At 39.7% G+C, this 24,401-nt stretch overlaps 2 protein-coding genes across 2 annotated transcripts in view; one reads left to right on the forward strand and one right to left on the reverse strand.

Moving 5' to 3' along the window:
• The window catches only part of ZNF3 (zinc finger protein 3), a 527,297-nt gene that overhangs the window by 212,374 nt on the left and 290,522 nt on the right, over window positions 1-24,401 (reverse strand). The gene's annotated exons all lie outside the window — the stretch shown is intronic.
• LOC138076619 (cytochrome P450 3A24-like) overlaps window positions 1-24,401 on the forward strand; it is a 39,791-nt gene that overhangs the window by 14,553 nt on the left and 837 nt on the right. The window contains exons 7-12 of the mRNA XM_068968869.1: window positions 3,553-3,701; window positions 11,357-11,484; window positions 12,546-12,612; window positions 17,522-17,682; window positions 20,084-20,310; window positions 22,561-22,723. Of these exons, the coding sequence (XP_068824970.1) occupies window positions 3,553-3,701; window positions 11,357-11,484; window positions 12,546-12,612; window positions 17,522-17,682; window positions 20,084-20,310; window positions 22,561-22,723 (895 nt within the window). The remainder of the gene's footprint in view (window positions 1-3,552; window positions 3,702-11,356; window positions 11,485-12,545; window positions 12,613-17,521; window positions 17,683-20,083; window positions 20,311-22,560; window positions 22,724-24,401) is intronic.

Raw genomic sequence — 24,401 nt, forward strand, 5'->3', positions numbered from 1 at the left:
TCCAAAGAAATCCCAGGGTTGATCTCGTTCAGAATGGACTGCTTGGATCTCCTTGCAGTCCAAGGGACTCTCAAGAGTCTTCTCCAACACCACAGTTCAAAAGCATCAATTCTTCAGTGCTCAGCTTTCTTCACAGTCCAACTCTCACACCCATACATGACCACAGGAAAAACCATAGCCTTGACTAGACAGACCTTTGTTGGCAAAGTAATGTCTCTGCTTTTGAATATGCTATCTAGGTTGGTCATAACTTTCCTTCCAAGGAGTAAGCATCTTTTAATTTCATGGCTGCAATCACCATCTGCAGTGGTTTTGGAGCCCCCCAAAATAAATCTGACATTGTTTCCACTGTTTCCCCATCTATTTCCCATGAAGTGATGGGACCAGATGCCATGATCTTAGTTTTCTGAATGTTGAGCTTTAAGCCAACTTTTTCACTCTCCTCTTTCACTTTCATCAAGAGGCTTTTTAGTTCCTCTTCACTTTCTGCCATAAGGGTGGTGTCATCTGCATATCTGAGGTTATTGATATTTCTCCCGGCAATCTTGATTCCAGCTTGTGCTTCTTCCAGCCCACCGTTTCTCATGATGTGCTCTGCATATAAGTTAAATAAGCAGGGCAGCAATATACAGTGATGACGTACTCCTTTTCCTATTTGGAACCAGTCTGTTGTTCCATGTCCAGTTCTAACTGTTGCTTCCTGACCTGCATATAGGTTTCTCAAGAGGCAGGTCAGGTGGTCTGGTATTCCCACCTCTTGAAGAAAATTCCACAGTTTATTGTGATCCACACATTCAAAGGCTTTGGCATAGTCAATAAAGCAGAAGTAGATGTTTTTCTGGAACTCTCTTGCTTTTTCCATGATCCAGTGGATGTTGGCAATTTGATCTCTGGTTCCTCTGCCTTTTCTAAAACCAGCTTGAATATCTGGAAGTTCACGGTTCACGTATTGCTGAAGGCTGGCTTGGAGAATTTTGAGCATTACTTTACTAGTGTGTGAGATGAGTGCAATTGTGTGGTAGTTTGAGCATTCTTTGGCATTGCCTTTCTTTGGAACTGGAATGAAAACTGACCTTTTCCAGTCCTGTGGCCACTGCTGAGTTTTCCAAATTTGCTGGCATATTGAATGCAGCACTTTCACAGCATCATCTTTCAGGATTTGAAATAGCTCAACTGGAATTCCATCACCTCCACTAGCTTTGCTCGTAGTGATGCTTTCTAAGGCCCACTTGACTTCACATTCCAGGATGTCTGGCTCTAGATGATTGATCACACCATCATGATTATCGGGGTCATGAAGATCTTTTTTTTACATTTCTTCTGTGTATTCTTGCCACCTCTTCTTAATATTTTCTGCTTCTGTTAGGTCCATATCATTTCTGTCCTTTATCGAGCCCATCTTTGCATGAAATGTTCCCTTGGTATCTCTAATTTTCTTGAAGAGATCTCTAGTCTTTCCCATTCTGTTCTTTTCCTCTATTTCTTTGCATTGATCACTGAGGAAGGTTTTCTTATCTCTTTTTGCTATTCTTTGGAACTCTGCATTCAGATGCTTATATCTTTCCTTTTCCCCTATGTTTTTCACTTCTCTTCTTTTCACAGCTATTTGTAAGGCCTCCCCAGACAGCCATTTTGCTCTTTTGCATTTCTTTTCCATGGGATTGGTCTTGATCCCTGTCTCCTGTACAATGTCACAAACCTCCGTCCATAGTTCATCAGGCACTCTATCTATCATATCTAGTCCCTTAAACCTATTTCTCACTTCCACTGTATAATCATAAGGGATTTGATTTAGGTCATACCTGAATGGTCTAGTGGTTTTCCCTACTTTCCTAATTTTTTACTTTTATCTAATTGAACTTAAAAGTCTTTTACACAGTAAAGTAAAATATTGATAAGATGAAAAGACAGCCTTGTAAATGGATGGGAGAAGTAATTTGCAAATGATGTGATGATAAGAGATTAGTATCCAAAATATGTAAATGTCTCATACAACTCAATATCTAAATAACAAACAACCCAATGAAAAAATGGGCAGAAGATCTTAATAGACATTGTTTCAAGGGAAGATATACAGTTGAAAAGATGTTCAACATTGCAAATCATCAGAGAAATGCATATCAAAATCACAAAATCATCCAAAACCTGTAAGTTTGGGTGAGGATATGGAGGAAAGGAAACCCTGGTACAAGGTTGGTGGACTGTTGATTGATGCAGCCACTGTGGGAAACCGTATGGAGGTTTCTCCAAAAGCTTAAAGAGAACTATTGTCTGTATTCCGTCATGTCCCACTCTCTGTGACCCCACAGACTGTAGCCCGCCAGGCTCCTGTGTCCATGGGACTTCCTAGGCAAGAATACTGGATTGGGTAGCCATTCCCTTCTGCAGGGGATCTTCCTGACCCAGGGATCGAACCCAAATCTCCTGCATTGCAGGCAGTTTCTTTACCACTGAGCCACCCAGGAAGCTAAGAACTGTCATATGATCCAGCAATCCCACCCTGGGTATACATCCAGTGAAAATGAATACACTAATTTGAAAAGGTACATGCACCCCAGTGTTTATATCAGCTTTACTTACAGCAGCCAAGATACGGAAGCAACATAAGTATCTGTCAGTGGATGAACGCTTAAAGATGTGCCGCATGGCTGTATGCACACACACCCACCAGAGACATTACTGAGCCATAAAAAGAATGAGACTGTGCCGTTTACAACATGCATGGACCTAGAGGGTATTATGCCTAATGAAGTAAGTTAGACAGAGAATGACAAATGTGGTATGTTATCATTTATACATGGAATCTAAAAATAAAATTAATAAATATCAATATAACAAAACAGAAACAGACTCACAGTGTGGAAAACAAAGTGGTGGTTACCAGTGGGAAGTAGGAAGGGGAGTGCACGATAGGATAGAGGATTAAAAGGCACAAACGACAATGTATAACATAACTGTGCCACAGGGATAGATACATAACAAGGAATCTATTCAATATTTAATAATAACTTTAAATGGAGTATTTAAAATCGCTCTTCTACACCTGTAATTAATGTGATACTGTATGTCAACTCTGGTTTTGCTCTAAAAGGGAATCAGCTCTGAGCACAGGTTCTGTGGTGAGCTGAGACCCAGATCAATGTCCCCTTTCTTGACTCCCCAGGAAGAGTGAATTTACTCCCTTTGCTCTGCTCAGACACAGTCCTCATACACCTTTTATTGCCCATAGTCAAAGCACACTACTGTCCTTTGTCTGATTATGGGTTCTATCCTTTTATGACTGAGCTCCTTGAGTTTGGCAGTGGGGGCGTCTAACTTGTCTTAGTGTTCCCATCCCCCCAGCACAGGGGCAGTTGCATCATTCACACCTCAGGAGTGAGTGATAGTGGCAGACAGTCTTCCGTGATCCAGCAGGTGGTTCTCAGAGAGTGTGGCTCTTGACCTGTCTTGCCTGGGCATCTGATTTTATATGATTTTCTTGTTGACTCTGTTGGATATGGATAGTCAGCTGGTCCCTATTGTAACTGTCTGTGTTTATCTTTCTCTACTCAGCGTCTTTGGGGCCTACAGCATGGATGTGATTACTAGCACATCATTTGGAGTGAATATTGATTCCCTCGGCAACCCACAAGATCCGTTTGTGGAGAATGCCAAGAAGCTCTTAAGATTTGATATCCTCGATCCATTTCTTCTCTCAGTAGGTGAGTGTCCTACTACATTTCTTTTTCTGTATTTCTCCCTCCGTCCCTTCTTCCCTCTTGTTCTTTCTTCCCCTCTTCCTCCTTCCCTCCCTCCCTTCCTTCTTTTTCACAAGTTTATTGAGATATAATTGAATACATCAATTCACTGATTTAAAATATACAATAGAATGATTTTTACAACCTAAGTGTCCACAGATGGATAAATGTAGAGGGAAAATGTAGTGTGTACACACACACACACACACACACACACACACACACAACAGAATACTATTCAGCCGTGAAAAGGAAGGAAATCCTGCCATTTGCAGCAATGTGTCTGGACCTCAATGGAGGGTATTATGCTTAGTGAGATAAGTCAGACAGAGAAAGACAAACACATGTTGAATCAAAGGAAGAAATCCAAACACATAGAAAAACGATGTCAGAGTTTTGGTTACCAAAGATAGGGTTTGGGAGATAGAATTGGATGATGGTGGTCAAAAGGTACAAATTTCAGTTATTACTTAAATCAATACTCCTGGTGTAATTTGCTTATAGCTATCCTGTTGTCTCAGCACCACTTATTGAAAAGACTGTTTTGTCTCCATTGAGTGGTCTTAGAAACATTTTCAGTGTTCAGTTGACCATAGGCATGTGGGCTTATTTCTGTACTCAAAACTCTGTTCCATGAATCTGTATATCCATCCTTAGGCCAGAACCACTTTGCCTTGATTAATAATGTAGCTTTATGGTAAGTCTTAAAATCAGGAAATGTGAGTCTTTATAACTTTTTTTTTTTTCAGGAATGTTTCATCTTCTATGAGCCCCTTGCAATTTCATATAAATTTAATCTAAGATAGTTAATTTCTTCAAAGAGGTCAGCTAGAGTTCTGAAAGGAAGTGCCTTATATCAGTCAATTTGCCATCTTGACAATGTAAATGTTCTAATTCACGAACATGGGATGTTTTTTATTTACTTACATCTTTAATTTAGTTCAATGAGGTTTTGTGGTCTTCAGAGTGTAAATTTTACATCTTTTATTTTATTCCTACTTGTTCTATTCTTTTTGATGTTATAAATGGAGTGTTTTTTCAATGTGACTTTCAGATTATTTTTTTGCAATGTACAGAAATACAATTGATTTTGTATTTTGATCTTGTATCTTGAAACCTGGCTGAACTTGTTTATTAGTTCTAATAGGTTTTTAGTGACTTCCTTAGGATTCACTGTGTACAAGATCATGTTATCTGATGATAGAATTTTAGTCTTCATTTCCTATATGGATATGTTTTATTTAATTTTCTTGATTAATTCTTCTGGTTAGAATGTCAGGTACAGTTTTGAGTGGAAGTGGTGAAAAGTCTTCCTTGTCCTATTCTTTTTTTAAATATAAATTTATTTATTTTAATTGGAGGTTAATTACTTTACAATATTGTATTGGTTTTGCCATATATCAACATGAATCTGCTAGTTTTGGGTAGAAGTGGTGAAAAAGGCTTCCTTGTCTTACACTTAATGTTAGAGAAACCATCCAGTTTTTCATATTAAGTATTAGTGTTAACTATGGGTTTACTTAAGTTGTTAACTATGGGTTTTTCATAGATTCCTTTTATCAAGTTGATGAAAGACCCTTCTGTTCCTGTTTTCTGAGAGTTTTTTTAATCACAAGTGTGTATTGGATTTTTGTCACATGCTTCTTATGCACATATTAGATAATTGTGTGGTCATTGTTTTTAACTCTGTTGAAAAGGCATATTATATAACCTTGCATTCCTGGGACAAAGTGTACTTATATATGATGTATACATCTTTGTATATATTAGTAGGTTCAGTTTGCTAGTATTTTCTTGAGGATTTGTGTATCCATGGTCGTAAGCTACATTGATCTGTTGTTTTTTTTTTTCCTCTAGTATCTTACTCTGTTTCTCACACCAGGTTAATACTGATCCTGAAGAATGACTTTCAAAGTATTCTGTCATCTTCTATTTGTTAGATGAGTTAGTGAAAAATTGATATTAATTCTTTAAATATTTGAGTAGTATTCAGCATTGAAACCATGTGCACCTGAGCTTTTCATTGTCAAATTGTGGGTAGCTTCTTGATTATCAAATCAAACTTTATATTTCTTATAGGTCTATTCACATTGTCTATTTCTTTTTGAGTAGTTTCTGTTTAATATTTTTTCCAATTAATTAATTAATTTTAATTGGAGGATAATTAGTTTACAATATTGTGAGGTTTTTGTCATCCATCAATATGAATCGGCCACAGGGATACATGTGTCCACCCCATACTGAATCCTCCTCCTACACCTCTCTGTACCCTATCTTTTTGGGTTGTACCAGAGCACCAGCTTTGGGTGCCCTGATTCATGCATCAAACTTGCACTGGTCATCTGTTTTACATATGATAATGTACATGTTTCAGTGCTATTCTCTCAAATCATCCCACCCTTGCCTTCTCCCACTGGGTCCTAAAGTCTCTGCTCTACATCTGCCTCCTTTGCCACCCTGCATGTAAAATTGTCGGTACCTTCTTTCTAAATTCCATATATATACATTAATATACAGTATGTTTCTTTCTCTTTCTGACTTATTTCACTTTGTATAATAGGTTCCAGGATCATCCACCTCATTATAACTGACTCAAATGAATTTCTTTTTATAGTAAGTAATATTCCATTGTGTATATGTACCATAATTTCCTTATCCATTCTTCTGCCGATGGACATCTAGGTTGCTTCCATGTCCTAGCTATTGTAAATAGTGCTGCCATGAACATTGGGGTAGTTCTTGTTTCCTTGGGTTGTATGCCCAGAAGTGGGATTGCTGGGTGGTATGGCAATTCTATTTTCAGTTTTAAAGGAATCTCCACACTGTTCTCCACAGTGGCTAGACCAGTTTGCATTCCCACCAACAGTTTATGACAGTTTCCTTTTCTCCACACCCTCTCCAACTTTATTGTTTGTAGACTTTTTGATAATGGATATTCTGACTGGTGTGAGATGATACCTCATTGTGGTTTTGCTTTACAGTTCTCTAATAATGAGTGAAGTTCAACATCCTTTCATGTTTTATTAGCCATCTGTATGTCTTCTTTGGAGAAATGTCTGTTTAGGTAAATTTATTCCTAACTATTTTATTCTTTTGCCCAGTTTTTGATTGGGTTCTTCATTTTTCTGATATTGAGCTGCATGAGCTGCTTGTATATTTTGGAGATTAATTATTTGTCAGTTGCTTCATTTGCTTTTATTATATTCTCCCATTCTGAGGGCTGTCTTTTCACCTTCATTATAGTTTCCTTCATTTGCAAAAGTTTTTAAGTTTAATTAAGTTCCATTTGTTAATTTTTGGTTTTATTTCCATTACTCTTGGAGGCCAGTCATAGAGGATCTTGGAGTGATTTATGACAGAGAGTGTTCTGCCTTTGTTTTCCTCTACTTATAGTTTCTGGTCTTATATTTAGGCCTTTCATACATTTTTAGTTTATTTTTGTGTATGGTGTTAGAAAGTGTTCTAGTTTCACTCTTTTACACATAGTGAACCAGTTTTCCCACCACCAGTTGTTGAAGAGACTGTCTTTTCTCCATGGTATATTTTTGCCTCCTTTGTCAAAGATAAGTTGTCTATGCTGCTGCTGCTGCTGCTAAGTCGCTTCAGTCGTGTCTCACTCTGTGAGACCCCATAATGGCAGCCCACCAGGCTCCGCCATCCCTGGGATTCTCTAGGCAAGAACACTGGAGTGGGTTGCCATTTCCTTCTCCAATGCATGAAAGTGAAAAGTGAAAATGAAGTCGCTCAGTTGTGTCCGACTTTTCACGACCCCATGGACTGTAGCCTACCAGGCTCCTCCATCCATGGGGTTTTCCAGGCAAGAGTACTGGAGTGGGGTGCCATTGCCTTCTTCTAAGTTGTCCATAGGTGCATGGATAAGTTGTCCATAGGTGCATGGATATATCTCTGGACTTTCTAATTTGCTCCATTGATCTACATTGATTTCTATCTTTGTGCCAGTATCATACTGTCTTGATGACTGTAGCTTTGTAGTATAGTCTTCTCTGGTGGCTTAGACAGGAAAGACTCTGCATACAATGTAGGAGACCTGGGTTCAGTTCCTGGGTTGGGAAGATCCCCTGGTGCAAGAAATGGCAACCCACTCCAGTATTCTTGCCTGGAGAACCCCATGGACAAAGAAGCCTAGCAAAACTATACACCATGGAGCCACATAAAGTCAGACAGGACTGAGCAACTAATACTCTCACCTTCTTTCAGTATAGTCTGAAGTCAGGAAGGTTGATTCCTTCAGTTCCATTCTTCTTTCTCAAGATTGCTTTGAAAGCGTTTCCTTTAAAATCAGGAATAAGACAAGGGTCTCTACTTTCACCACTACTATTCAACACAGTTTTGGAAATCCTAGCCACAGCAATCAGAGAAGAAAAAGAAATAAAAGGAATCCAGATTGGAAAAGAAGAAGTAAAATTCACACTGTTTACAGATGACATGATTCTCTACATACAAAACCCTAAAGATGCCACCAGAAATGAATATAGTAAAGTCTCAGGATATAAAATTAATTCACAGAAATCCCTTGCATTCCTATATACTAACAACGAAAAATCAGAAAGGGAAATTAAGGAAACAATCCCATTCATCTTGAAACAAAAAGAATAAAATAGTTAGGAATAAATTTACCCAAAGAAACAAAAGTCCTGTATACAGAAAACTGTAAAACACTGATGATGTTGAAAAGATGGTCAACATCACTCATTATCAGAGAAATGAAAATCAAAGCCACAGTGAGGTACCATCTCACGCCAGTCAGAATGGCTGCAATCCAAAAGTCTACAAGCAATAAATGCTGGAGAGGGTGTGGAGAAAAGGGAACCCTCTTACACTGTTGGTGGAAATGCAAACTAGTACAGCCACTATGAAGAGCAGTGTGGAGATTCCTTAAAAAACTGGAAATAGAACTGCCATACAACCCAGCAGTCCCACTGCTGGGCATACACACCGAGGAAACCAGAATTGAAAGAGACATGTGTACCCCAATGTTCATCACAGCACTGTTTATAATAGCCAGGACATGGAAGCAACCTAGATGTCCATCAGCAGATGAATGGATAAGAAAGCTGTGGTACATATACACAATGGAGTATTACTCAGCCATTAAAAAGAATACATTTGAATCAGATCTAATGAGGTGGATGAAAATGGAGCCTATTATACAGAGTGAAGTAAACCAGAAAGAAAAACACCAATACAATATACTAACACATATATATGGAGTTTAGAAAGATGGTAACAATAACCCTGTATGCGAGACATCAAAAGAGACACAGATGTATACAACAGTCTTTTGGACTCTGTGGGAGAGGGTGAGGGTGGGATGATTTGGGAAAATGGCATTGAAACATGTATATTATCATATGTGAAACAAATCTCCAGTCCAGGTTCGATGCATGATACAGGATGCTCGCGGCTGGTGCACTGGGATGACCCAGAGGGATGGTATGGGGAGGGAGGTGAGGGGGGGATCAGGATGGGGAACACATGTATACCCATGGGGAATTCATGTCAATGTATGGCAAAATAATACAATGTTGTAAAGTAATTAGCCTCCAATTAAAATAAATAAATTTATATTAAAAAACTAAAATCAGAGTCAGCTAAAGTAAAGGAAAAATTTAAAAAACAGTGATGAAAGAAATCAAAGATGACACAAATAGAGGAAGAAATATACTATGTTCTTGAATTATAAGAATCAGTATAGTAAAAATGAGTATACTACCCAAAGAATGCTCAAACTACTGCACAACTGCACTCATCTCACATGCTAATGAAGTAATGCTCAAAATTCTCCAAGCCAGGCTTCAGCAATACAGGAACCATGAACTTCCTGATGTTCAAGCTGGTTTTGGAAAAGGCAGAGGAACCAGAGATCAAATTGCCAGCATCCACTGGATCATGGAAAAAGCAAGAGAGTTCCAGAAAAACATCTATTTCTGCTTTATTGACTATGCCAAAGCCTTTGACTGTGTGGATCACAATAAACTGTGGAATTTTCTTCAAGAGGTGGGAATACCAGACCACCTGACCTGCCTCTTGAGAAACCTATATGCAGGTCAGGAAGCAACAGTTAGAACTGGACATGGAACAACGGACTGGTTCCAAATAGGAAAAGGAGTACGTCAAGGCTGTATATTGTCACCCTGCTTATTTAACTTATATGCAGGGTACATCATGAGAAACGCTGGACTGGAAGAAACACAAGCTGGAATCAAGATTGCCGGGAGATACCACCTTTATGGCAGAAAGCGAAGAGGAACTAAAAAACCTCTTGATGAAAGTGAAAGAGGAAAGTGAAAAAGTTGGCTTAAACTCAACATTCAGAAAACGAAGATCATGGCATCTGGTCCTATCACTTCATGGGAAATAGATGGGGAAACAGTGGAAAGAGTGTCAAACTTTATTTTGGGGGGCTCCAAAATGTGCAGATGGTGGTTGCAGGCATGAAATTAAAAGATTAAAAGGTTTCTCAAGAGGCAGGTCAGGTGGTCTGTTATTCCCATCTCCTGAAGAAAATTCCACAGTTTATTGTGATCCACACAGTCAAAGGCTTTGGCATAGTCAATAAAGCAGAAGTAGATGTTTTTCTGGAACTCTCTTCCTTTTTTCATGATCCAGTGGATGTTGGCAATTTAATCTCTGGTTCCTCTGCCTTTTCTAAAACCAGCCTGAACATCAGGAAGTTCATGGTTCCTGTATTGCTGAAGCCTGGCTTGGAGAATTTTGAGCATTACTTTACCAGCGTGTGAGATGAGTGCAATTGTGAGGTATTTTGAGCATTCTTTGGCATTGCCTTTTTTTTGGGATTGGAATGAAAACTGACCTTTTCCAGTCCTGTGGCCACTGCTGAGTTTTCCAAAGTTGCTTATTGTCTCTATTTCATTAGCTTCTGCTCTTGTCTTTATTACTTTCTTCTTTCATCTAGATTTAGGTTGAATTTGCTCTTCTTTTTTCAGTGAGTTAGGGTGGAAAGTTAGGTTCATGACCTGAGATCTTTGTTCTTTTTAAAAAGTAGACATTTATAGCTTTAAACTTTTCCATGAGCAATGTTTTTCCTATATTCCATTCATTTTCATAAGTAATAGTTTCATCTTTCTTTATTTCAAAGTAATTCCTGGTTTCATTTTTTTTATAGTATACAGCTCATTGGTTATTTAGGAGTGTATTAATTTCCATTATTTGTGAATTTCCCAATTTTTGTTATTGATTTTTAATTTAATTCCATTATGGCTGAAAGACGCATACTGTTTTATTTCTATTCTGAATTGTTATCTTGAATTGTTTTTTGAATGAAATGGTTAATTAGAGTAGCAGACTATTGTGGTTTATCCAAAGAGACTCTAATCAAATAGATTAAAAAACTACCAATTTAAGGAATATAATTCTGTTTCCTTGATCATTCCAAAAGGCAGAAGGGACTACTGATTTCACTAGTATAGTGAAGGCCCCATAAGTGGACTTGGCCTTGCTCAGTCACTGGCTTGGAATTCTGAGCAAAGGTCACAATGGAAGTGATTCTGATCTTTCTCTGATAGATAGAGCAAATTATACTTGCTGTGTAAATTTTGATTTTTTTACTGTGCTTTTCTTTTATGTTTTCTCTTCAGCACTCTTTCCATTCCTTATCCCAATCTTTGAAGTATTAAATATCAGCATGTTTCCAAAAACTGCTGTGAATTTTTTGGCAACATCCGTAAAAAAGATAAAAGAAAGTCGCCTCAAAGATATTCAAAAGGTAAAATCTGGTGGTGGTTACATGAGGGTGTTCACTTTTTGAAAATTTATTTACCTCCATACATATGATTTGTGTACTTCTCTGCAGTTTTAAAAAGATAGGTAGAGAAGTATAGATTTTAGAACTGGGGGGTTATTAATATGTCATTGTGGAGTGATGAGGAAGGTGGAGGTTGGGGAAGAAATAAGAACATGAGCCAGAGAGTGTTGTTTAAATTTAATTGTAGGCATGCATATTAGTATGTCATTGCATGAATATTGTTGAGATAAAAGCTTTACCACTTCCATTCAATAAACTGTTAAAGGATAAGAATTAGTTTAAAAATGATTTTACTGATATTGTAATTTCCCCAATGTTACACTGGTAAAGAATCCACTTTGATTCCAAGACTCCTATTTTATAGATTGTGCAATGGAAAGCCCCATCAGTCAGTTGGTGGAGTGACTTCTGTGTTAAATTGCAGCCCTCTCCTAGTCTGGCATGGGCAGGGGTTTCCTCTGGGCTGTGAGGCTGCAAGCTGTTTAACCCACCTTTGCCTCCATGAGGCCTGAGACACAAGCTTGTCTGCAGGTCTTGTACCTAGGGTTTTGTACCTAGGATGTCACTGAAAAGGGTCAAGGCCCTGAAGATGCTTCTATAACAGCTGCCAATATACTTTGCACCTGTGAGGGGATTAATTTGTGTGGTAATTCATTAGGAATTAAAATTGGAAGGAAAAGAAGGATCCAAGTTATGGAGTTTCTCCTGAACAAACAGGTGTGACAGGAGAGACAGCAGGCAACTCTTTGGCAAGGAAGCTGTTTCAAAAGCCAGAGAAACCAAATATCAGAGAGAGTGAGGACCAGAAAGCACTGACATGATGGCGGGTTTCTGTCTGGGAAACGTCATGTTCTCCAAGGTCTGTAGGTGAATGTTGGTTCACTGAAGACTCAGGCAATACTAGTCAGACTTCTGCTCTTTAAGGGGGCCATACTCTCAGGAAAGAGGTTAAACACTGCACTCCTGATTTGTCTATGACTTCACAAGTAACTTTCTTTCATAGAAATTCTTTTTGCTTACAGCCACGTGTGGACTTTCTTCAGCTGATGATTAACTCCCAGAATTCCAAAGAAACAGACAATCATAAAGGTAACCAAGGAGAGCTTCAGAGGGGCCACAGTGGGGAGCTGCAGAGGTAGGGGGCAGTTCTGAAAATGTGCAGGAAGTTTTCCAGGCAGATGGGAATTTAGGCCAAATTGAAGAAAGACACTTGTGCAGAAAGAAAGAGTAGACCATGGTACTTCCTAGAAGTTTGCAGGCACAACTTTGTTCAGAGCTCGAAGGGCAAGTATAACAAGGATGTCATGCCCAAAAGTCAGTTATGATGTGGATCACTACAGCTGAACCTCTGGGGAGCTTAGTTCCAATATCAATTCTCAGGCTCCTCCAGACCCACCAAGTCAGAACCTCTGTCTGAATATTTGCATCAAGGCTTTATCCCTTCATTCATCAGGGGGCACATTGCCCCAGTGTTGGTGACCTTAACTTGGAACACTTTTAAACTTGTTTTCACCAGCTTACTCTACTGTAAAGTATTATTTTTTCCCCTTTGTTGTTAACACGTAATTTCTGGGAGAAGACTTTGAGGCTGTAAATATTCTATTCCTCTTCAAGTTGTCACCCACTGGACATTCATGGATGTCACCCATTCATGGATGGCTTTTGACCGAAACCATTGTTACTATGATGATTAAAACATGCCTTTCTAAACCCATCATTCTTCTGTATTTATGAGCTGATGTTGTTTCATAGGGAGAGCTCTCCATTCTCCCCCAATCATTTATTTGTTTATATCAGTATATCTCATGAATAGCTATCTTACTCTCTCACATCACTCTTCATTGTGATTACAGATTTGCTCAGGTTTGTCCACTGGAGCCCTTTCAAGTGGGCTCCTATATACATACTACTTTTTTCTCCTGAAAAATGTTTTCAATAGGCCACTTTATTTTGGCATAAATTAAAAAATCTTGGTTGAAGAGTACAGAGTTTCCCAATATTCATTCTGCCCCCACCTACATATAGCCTTCCTCAATATCTGAAGTCCATACTGGAGTGATACACTTGTTATATATAATCAATGAACCTACACTGATACATTATTATCACCCAAAGACAATAGTTCACACCTGGACCCAATCTTGATATTGTACATTCTATGGGTTTTGATAAATATATAATGATGTGTGTCCACCACTGTGGTATTCAGGGCATCCTGTATCCTTTTCATTTATCATTTTCCAAGAACTTCCTCATTTCCTTATGCAAGGCATTCCAGCTTTCTCTTCTATTTCCCCTGGAATCAGCCATTTCTTTAAGAAGTTCTGGTTCCATTTAGTGAGAAATGGTATTTAGAACCCAAAATTTGGATTTTCGAAATGCTCATTGCTTCTAGGGTTTCTTTGCTTCTAGATAATCGGTGGACAACTTTCAGAACATCAACTACTTTTACCCAGGTGTAAAAATAAAAAAGATTTCTATATCTACCTCAAATCACTGATATAAACATGTTCTCTCTCTCTCAAACAAAAAGACCCTGGTGTGTTTTAATTCCATGACATGAATACTCATACATGATTAATTTGAAGCTACCAATGGATTGATAACCTCACAAAATTTGTGATAACTTGTGATAACCTCACAAAATTATTAATTTTATAAAATTGGTTCTTGAAAGCAGGGATAAACTCCAGCCCATTCTCAATATGTCTATTCTTGTATGTACACCTACTTATATCTATTATTATCATTTATCATTTTTCCAAGTACATTATTCAGTACAACGTTCTGTGATGAAGGATATATTCTATATCTGCTCTGTTCAATATAGTAATCACTAGACATAAGTTTCTGTTGAGTATTTGACATGAGACTGAGTGAGTGAATGTGAAGTCACTCAGTTGTGTCTGACTCTTTGCGACCCATGGACTGTAGCCTACCAGGCTCCTCTGTCCATGGGATTTTCCAGGCAAGAATACTGGATTGGGTTGCCATTTCCTTCTCTAGGAGATCCTCCCAACCTGGGGACAGAACCTGGGTCTCCCGCATTGTAGGCAGACGCTTTACTCTCTGAGCCACCAGGGAAGTCCCGTGACATGTGACTAGTGCTACTGTAACCTGAATGATAAGTTGTATTTAATTTTAATCAATTAAAACTTGAAGACTCATATGTTAGACAGCACAACTCTAAACTTTGAGTATTTTGTGGTTTATGCTAATTGGAGAATGAATTTGATGGTTGAATTTATCCATGATAACATCACACATAACATCATTGGGGAACTAGAACTGTCTAAATCTTTATTACACTCATTTTATATTGCTTTTATTGTTAGTCAGTTGGTTGGGGCAGGTACCACGTTGAGTTGAGTGCTCTAAGTAACAAAGGTCCTACTTCAGTCCCATCAAATAGCTGAGAGCCTGAGCATGCTTGGTCTCTCGGGAGAAAATAAAAATGGAGACCAGTGTATAATCACAGGGCTGTTTGATAAGAATAAAGAACAGAAAGAGGGGATGTATACTGAGAGGATGACCTTCAGGCTGGAGTTGAATCAGCATTGCTAATTCTACTCTCTGGACCTAATTTTTCTATATTTCACATTGACCTATGTCCTTATATGCACACATTCTTTCTTCTGCTATTTTAACGCCACTGATTAGACTAGGATCATCACAACTCTTTAAGCTTTTTGTTGATTTCTGTAGCTTCTATACATATCTCGGTCATCCCTTTGAAGGCTTGTGCCCCAGGTCTTGTATTACCTGATGATTCTCAAGGGCATAATCCATACTTCTCAGGCTACATTGTGTTCATACATCTCCACATCTCATGATTGGAGTTCATATGTTGTTTCCATAGTTCTGAATTTGTATTAGGCTTCTGGATCCTGCTCATGCTGCTGGTCCATGGACCACTCTGTGAGTAGCAAGAGTTTAACTGTAGCCCAGTATTGTACTCTCATGTTCCTGGAAATGTTTTGATAAAATATAAGTCGATTTCCCCTATCATATAGCCTTAGTATCATAAATCTCTTAAATCAAGCTGCACCTTAACTAGAATAATTTAAAGTATTCTAGAAGGCCAAAAGTCCTCTCTACACATCTGTGTCTCTTTTGCTGTCTTGCATACAGGGTCATCATTACCATCTTTTTAAATTCCATATATATGTGTTAGTATATTGTATTGGTGTTTTTCTTTCTGGCTTACTTCACTCTGTATAATCAGCTCCAGTTTCATCCATCTCATTAGAACTGATTCAAATATATTCTTTTTAATGGCTGAGTAATGCTCCATTGTGTATATGTACCACAGCTTTCTTATCCATTCATCTGCTGATGGACATCTAGGTTGTTTCCATGTCCTGGCTATTATAAACAGTGCTGCGATGAACATTGGGGTACATGTGTCTCTTTCAGTTCTGGTTTCCTCGGTGTGTATGCCCAGCAGTGGGATTGCTGGGTCATAAGGCAGTTCTATTTGCAATTTTTTAAGGAATCTCTGCACTGTTCTCCATAGTGTCTGTACTAGTTTGCATTTCCACCAACAGTGTAAGAGGGTTCCCTTTTCTCCACACCCTCTCCAGCATTTATTGCTTGTAGACTTTTGGATCGCAGCCATTCTGACTGGTGTGAAGTGGTACCTCATTGTGGTCTTGATTTACATTTCTCTAATAATGAGTGATGTTGAGCATCTTTTCATGTGTTTGTTAGCCATCCGTATGTCTTCTTTGGAGAAATGTCTATTTAGTTCTTTGGCTCATTTTTTGATTGGGTCGTTTATTTTTCTGGAATTGAGCTGCATAAGTTGCTTGTATATTTTTGAGATTAGTTGTTTGTCAGTTGCTTCATTTGCTATTATTTTCTCCCATTCAGAAGGCTGTCTTTTCACCTTGCTTATATTTTCCTTTGTTGTGCAGAAGCTTTTAATTAAGATGGTAATGATGACCCTGTATGCAAGACAGCAAAAGAGACACAGATGTGTAGAGTGGACTTTTGGACTCTGAGGGAGAGGGAGAGGGTGTGATGATTTGGGAGAATGGCATTGAAACATGTATACTATCATGTAAAAAACGAATCACCAGTCTATGTTCGATGCAGGATGCAGGATGCTTGGGGCTGGTGCACGGGGATGATCCGGAGGGATAATGTAGGGTGGGAGGTGGGAGGGGGATTCATGTTTGGGAGCTCATGTACACCGGTGGCAGATTCATGTCAATGTATGCCAAAACCAACACAGTATTGTAAAGTAAAATAAAGTGAAAATAAACATTTTTAAAAAATTAATAAATAAAAATAAAAGCAAAAAAAATAAAGTTCTTATACATCAATTGATATTCAAGTTCTTCATGACTTAAAAAAAACTATAACACTCATCCTCTGTGTATGAACTATTAAGTGACAGTCACCTTAAGACTAGCTTTCTTTTCTTTTAAAAAAAAGGATGTAAAAGACACTAAGAATGAAACTTGCATGACCACCTTTGATTAAGAAACACTGTCTTGATGGGGAACACGTGTATACCTGTGGTGGGTTCATGCTGATGTATGGCAAAACCAATACAATATTGTAAAGTAATTAACCTCCAATTAAAATAAATAATTTATATTAAAAAAATAAAATATTCTAGAAGGGAATGCTGCTCCATTTTACTTAGAGCTAAAGTTCTTTTACAGCTCTCTAAGGGACACGCTGAGAACACTGTAAATGTTAGAAGTGCTATCTCTTGAAATACCCAGCTGTGTTGGTGGGGGTGTGGAATTGCCAGGAACAGAGGGCCAAGAATAGTATAGACCTGGGAAAAGCTCAATTAAGACAGTCCTTGGCTTTTTCTCGGCTCTGTGAGGCAGACACAGAGTAGAAATCACTCTCAGTTTGAGTCTAAATTACTTTTACCTGATCTCCCCTAGGGGTTTGGGAGTTTCACTGGAATGTCTCATCATCTAAACTGTGATTTTTACGTTGCCATGCTTTACCTAAAATGTCTTGACTTTCTTTTTAGCTCTCTCTGACCAAGAACTCATGGCCCAAAGTATTAGCTTTATTTTTGGTGGCTATGAGACCACTAGCAGTACTCTTTCCTTCATTATATATGAACTGGCCACTCACCCTGAGGTCCAGCAGAAGCTGCAGGAGGAGATTGATGCGACTTTCCCCAATAAGGTGGGTGATGATACCTGGAGAGAGAGGGGGAGGGTGAAGCCTTCGCATGATTGTCTTCTCTCCACTTCTCAGGAGGTTTTTCCCAAAGCATAAGCATCAAATCATTTACCTCCATTCCCAGGTGGTGCAGTGGAAAAGAATCCAAACTAACAGCAAGCACTTATTTCTCTGGTGTCTGCATTTGTTGTTGTTCTGTCGCTAAGTCATTTTGGACTCTTTGCCACTCCATGGACTATAGCACACCAGGCCTCCCTGTCCCTCACTATCTCCTAGAGTTTGCCCAAGTTCACGGTGTCTGCATATTTATCTATTGATATTGGCTGGACTTGCTGTGATCTGGGTGTTGACTGATCTAGGCTGGCCTTAGATAAGCGGCTGGACAGACTCAACTCCACACATGCTCCTCACGTGTCTCAATCTCCGTATGTCTGCTTCTCGAGGCAGTGGTAGATACCATGAGCAAGAGGCCTAATCCCATGGGTGACTTTCAAAACTCTGCTAGCATTACATTTGGTGAATATTCCACAGGTTCAAAGTGAGCCACCTGACCAACCCCAGTCAGAATGGGAGGGCGTCGCAGAGTTAACGGCAAAGGGAGTGGACAGAGGAAATGATGGAGAATTGGGACCATTAATTCACTCTACTGCCCTGTATAAACATTAGACTAGGTGAAGCCTGCTGTACAAGAAAGGATATACGGTAGGAAACAGAGGCCACGAGTATGAGACCTGACTGGTTTTGGACAAGTCTTATGACCTTTCAAATCCTAGGTCCTTCAAATACTTCGTAGGGCCTGCATTAATTAGAGATGATATTTCTTCTCTGGTAAACCCCATATTGGGAACCTTTTGATTACAGGAAGATTGAAAGGCTGCTAACAGACCAAGGCTAGCTAAGGCATTGCATTCTCTGCTTTACACCCACGGCTGATTCATGTGAATGTACAGCAAAAACCACCACAATATTGTAAAGTAATTAGCCTCCAAATAAAATTTAAAAATTAAAAAAAGAATACTTATAATACTAGTACTATTGGCTGATATGTGCTTCTTACTTTATATGTCGGTTCTAAATACTTTCTATTTATAAATGCATTTAATTTTCAAGAAATTCTTTACGAGTCACGAGAGGCTAGCTTATGCCTCAGTAACAGACAAGCCTGGAATCTCGGGGCTTTCATAGCAAAGTTTTCCATCAACCCATGTGTACACACTGAACATGGATTGTTAGTGGAGGATGGAATGGACAGCTCTGCTTCACAGAGTCACTCAGGAAAACTGAATCAGAGCCTCTACCTTATTGTAATTGCCTTGTCAGAAACATGAGGCCTTCTTGTCTTCTGTGGAATAAGGAACTCAAGAGTTGCTTACTGGGTTTTTAACTGATTTGTCTCTGAACTGAGATAATCACCTCAGTTCACAGCCTGTCGGCAAGGATGATTTGGCCATAACCTCAAGTGGATGGGATACATGGGGCCGATATGGATGCTGGGTGAGCAGTGAGTGTCTCTGCCACACAACCCGCTGGAGGGTCAGCTCCATCTGTCTCCATGTAACGTATGAGAAACCTGAGCTACAGGGAGATGAAATACTTCCAGACACTAGTCGTGTGCGTGGTGCTGATCTAGTCAAGCTGTGATCCGGGGTGTTGGCTCCTGAGCCACTCTTACCCTCTACAATGTTTCTCCTTAAATATAACCCCACGTGACAGCCACGCATCACCTCCAGTGGTTTCAGATCTCAGCCCAAACTAGAGTTATTTGTGATGTGTAGAGACCTGGACCCTGGGGCTGCAATGGCTTGTTTAGACCTTCAGACCTTAGGGTCACACCTGTAGGGATAATAAGAGACTCTTCTAGCAGCAGAGGTTGGGGTTCTGATCCTCTTTAACCTCCCTGCATCTGAAATTGTGTTCCCAATCTTACTCTTCATTTGCAAATTTGGTTTAGAAAGGAACTCGTTTCTCCCAAAGTTATTTATAGAGTTTTCATATATTGTTTCCAGACTGTATATGTGTGATGAAGAGAATGAGCAGTCAGGAGTCTTCAACTAAGAATAGGGGATTTGCTCTTTTACACGTTCTTGCCTTGGTACAGCTGTGCGGCCTCACTTTTTAAAAGAAATGCTGACTTTGGACTTTTTCACTTAAGAGTAAGGGTCCTAGTCTGTCAGTCATGGTTGTTTTCATGAGAGAGAAAATACACTCCTTGATAACCTGTAGTGTTTCTTCTCAATGGGCATTGAGAGGTCAAAGGACATGATAGTAATGTATGTAAATGCTAAGGTCCTTTACCAACTTAAATTATTCCCTGGAGCTCCTAACATTTCAATAGGCCTACATAGATGGAGTTGAAGGTTGATCTGATATCTTAATTTATCAAAATCTATTTCTTTCTTCCTAGGCGCCTCTGACCTACGATGTCCTGGCACAGATGGAGTATCTTGACATGGTGGTGAATGAGACTCTCAGAATGTTTCCAATTGCTGTTAGACTTGAGAGGTTCTGTAAGAAGGATGTGGAAATCCATGGGGTGTACATTCCCAAAGGCACAACAGTGACGGTGCCAATCTCCGTGCTTCACAGAGACCCACAGCTCTGGCCAGAGCCTGAGGAATTTCGTCCCGAAAGGTACAAGACCCCAGGGAAGGGGACCCTCTCTGATCTAGTTGCTCAGAGTGTATTCTGACGACTCTCATTGTGGGTGACAAATATGTGACTATACAATCATTTTATTTTACATCTTTTTATTGTTAAATGTCTTTACTTTTTCCAAGAATGATATTATTTGATTAAAAACTTTACCAACCATAAACTAAAAAAGAAAAAACAAACAAAACAGAAAATTTTAGTTGTGTGCATTCCTAAAACCTTAAGCTTTGTTGTTGTTTAGTCACTAAGTCATTTCCAACTCTTTGTGACCTCATAAACTGTAGCCCACCAGTCTCCTCTGTCCGTGGGATTTTCCAGGCAAGGAGACTGGAATGGGTTGCTATTTTCTTCTCCAGGGGATGTTCCCAACCCAGATATTGAACCCATGTCTCCTGCATTGGCAGGTGGATACTTTACCACTGAGCCATCAGGGAGCTCCAATAGCTTAAGATAGGCCTTATTAATAGTGCAATGAAAGTCCTGAGGACATTTTTCTATGCATATACAGATTGTTAAAACTTAGAATGACATTATATGTAGTTTTATTTTTCAATTGCTTACTATATTTAACAGTAAAGTATAAATGGAAATCTGTTTTTTTTAATATATATATATATATGATTGTTACACCTGCTATAATTTACTTGACAGCTATATTATTTTAAGTGCATTGGTTTTTATTTCCTTTAAGTCTTTCTTTCTATTCTCTTTAGCTCTTTGAATTCATCACTAACGTTCCCACATTTCTGTTTCTTTAAACATTGGCTGCTGTTTCCTCCATTATTATTGTGGGACTGTAGGTTGAGGACCTAGTGGTCTCATCCCAGGTGGTTCCAGCAGCCTCAGTGAGGATGGAGGAGACATAGGTGGCCTGGTTCTGTCTGTGGCTGTAGACCTGGGCCAGCTCCTTTTTGCCGCCATGTTTTTTGACCTTCCAAAGAGAAGTCCTCTGCTCTCTAGACATCTAGACAGCCCCGTTGGAGAGGTTAAGCGTTGTCTCTGGGAATTCAGAGCCAGGTTCTGCTTTGGGCACAGATGGGACTCTGGAAATAATTGATGCTCTCCCATTTATTTTATGGTGAACAAAGTTTAGATTGAACATTTTAGGGCACTGTCTGGGATCTAGCATTTTATGAGCCCCTGACTACAAGCTCCCTGACAGCAGGGACTGTGTCTCGTTCACCCTTTTGTCCCTAGTACTAGCATAACCTGTACACTTAGCATTGTTGAAAGAAGAGTCAGAGTCCACCAAGTCCTCTGTTCTGGACCAGGGAACTTCTGTGTCTGCCTCAAGCTCAACAACTTCCCCTCCTGCAGCGTCAGAAACCTAAAACCAGAGACCACTCACGGTACTTCCCTTTGATTCACTCAGCTGTCAAGCAGAGAGTTAGTGCTCACCTGTGTGTGTCAGGGTCTGGTCGAGGGAGTGAGAAATCCAAATGTTAAAGCCAATTATAAAGAGTTTTTGACATATACACAGTATAGTTTATAGGCACAAGTTTTATGAATCATGTTTAATGTATTCTTCCAGAATATTTTGTATAATAGGGACTCTTTAAAATATATACAACCGCAGTGTCATTATCACTTCTCCAAATCCAAATTTGAGGAGTCAAATTTGAATAAAGCAGAGGTCTGGCCATCAGGGACTTTATTGGTTTGTGGAACAGACAAGGAAGTCAGTGATTGCACCAGAGTAGAGTTGAGTCATATGCCCTCATCAATCTGCTGACCTCAGCAACCTCTGTGTATGGGAGAGAGAGACATACCCACACGAGAGGAAGCAAAGGGAAAATAATAGAAAACTAACAACTGAAACATTCAGAGACATTTTCCCTGCTTCCTTTGTCTCTGAGCACATGACCAATGTCAGTGTTCATGGAGGCAGGAACCCACTCTTCCTGCAGTCAGTCTCATTTCCTAACTGCCTTTCAGAGCATGAGCATCTCATCACCCTGAATGTCAATTTCATATTTAAAGATACATTTTCTTTAAACATCCTTCATCTCGTCTGCTCATCAGGACTGAAAGCTCCTGTGGGGTCCGGGGAATGGGAAGGCCCAGGGGCTTACCTTTCTCACAGCAAAATCAGCACAATAGGATTCAGTCACCCGCCCACAGGAGTCTCCATTATGCTACTGGTTGAGGGTTTAAGTTAAAATCTCACACCTGGAGCTCCTGTGATTTTTCTGTTTCATTCACTTGTTTCATCTACTGTTGTGGATTCAGGTTCAGTAAGAAGAACAAGGACAGCATAAATCCTTACGTCTACCTGCCTTTTGGAACTGGACCCCGAAATTGCATTGGCATGAGGTTTGCAATAATGAACATGAAACTTGCTATCGTCAGAATCCTACAGAACTTCTCTTTCAAACCTTGTAAAGAAACACAGGTTAGCAGTTCATTATTTGCATAAATACTGTTTTATTGTGAATTTTTTAACTGAGGTGTATCTCTCTGTGTCTATAAGGTTGTGATCTATTCAAATAATAATTTAGCTTACTAGAAAGAGAATCTGTCTGAATCCATCTGTGACCTTTAACTGTCTTTCATCTCTGGGGGGCTAAGTGTGTGGCTTCATAAAGACCCAACTGTAAAGTCATCTAGAGTCAAGGCAGTTAGCACGACATGACTCTACAAAGTCAGTGAACTTGAGCAACTTTTAAAATTTGGTGTCACATCCACTGGAAGGAAGGAAAATGTCGTACAAAGTCGTGAGAGCAGTGATGACATGTCATGACTTTTCAGTGATGCCCCTCTCCACTGGAACTTACAGAAGCTCTCCTGACAGCGATTCTCAGCCGCTATTTGTGTAAAGAAATTACTGGGGAGCAATATCCCTATGCCGAGGTCATCTCAGACTCTCTAAAATAATTCCCCCATAGTGTAGTGTCGAGGGCACCCCCACTCCTCCTCCTGTGCAGCCACAGTGATCCCTGAGTGAAAGCATTTCTGCCGGATGGGAAGGGCTCCCACAGCCCCTCACCTGCCAGGGATCCTGCTGCCATCCAGCTGGGCTCCCTTTGCATTCTCAGAATGACTGTATGTCCTTCCTGTCCATCCCACAGTCCATCCTCCCGCTTCGAGTTCCAGTTCAGTCCCGAGCCCCTCCATGCAGCCTGCCCGTCCAGGCCAGAGCCCACTCTCCCCTCTGTTGTGTTTACAGGTGCCACAGGCTGGCATCATGGGTCCTACCACCTAACAATACTTTGTCACTGAACCAGCCAGTTTGGTTCCTTTATTTCCTTGTACCTAAAAAGGTCTTTAACTCTATCCCCTCATTTATTCCTTCCATAAATGCCCAGTGGTGCCTTGACGTCATCGGGCAAATGTTTAAGGAGTGACTTGCAGTTGATTAGAGCTCTTGGATGCAAATTTGGAACAGTTTGAATTTTAAAAATTTATCAAATGTCATTTGTGTTCTTGCTTGTTTTATGTGTGTCTACCTGCAGGGAAAATACATACCATTTGAAAGTTTAAAAAAACCAATTTGTTACAGTTATAAAAAGACCTGGAATCTCTGTCTGAGGAGCACACAGAACAGTTGGCATTGATTCATCTCAAGCATGGCCCTAAAATAAGGCTTATTTCTAGGAGTCATACATTTAATAAGCTACTCCTCCCTTTGAGTAGTTTTCTCAGGGAAGAGGATAGAGATGTTTCCATTTCACTTGTGGATATCCTGTAAGTGTGTACACACAGGGGACTCAGCCCTGAGAGAAAGGGGGCCTCGGGCACCCCTGGGAAGGGCAGATGCCCCTGCCAGCTCCACCCAGTCCTCCATGGGCTGGGGCTTCTCCCTCCACAGCTCCTTGCTTGTCCTTCAGTTAACTGAGGTTAGAAGGTCACTCTGTTGGTTCCCCCAACCCAGAAGGAGTGACTGGGGGAGAAAGGGGCTAAAAATCTCAGACAAACCACTGTAGGTCATCAGAACTTCACCATTTGCCCTGCCCTTGGCACAAGGGGATGTTTAAAAAAACAGTCTTAATGCTTCATAGGCATAGTGCTCAAATAATATTTTGTGCAAGAATGATGGATGAATGCTTTCAGTATCCAGTCTTTACAGAAAT

This window comes from Capricornis sumatraensis, chromosome 3 (genome assembly GCF_032405125.1).
Source record: "Capricornis sumatraensis isolate serow.1 chromosome 3, serow.2, whole genome shotgun sequence".
NCBI lineage: Eukaryota > Metazoa > Chordata > Mammalia > Artiodactyla > Bovidae > Capricornis > Capricornis sumatraensis.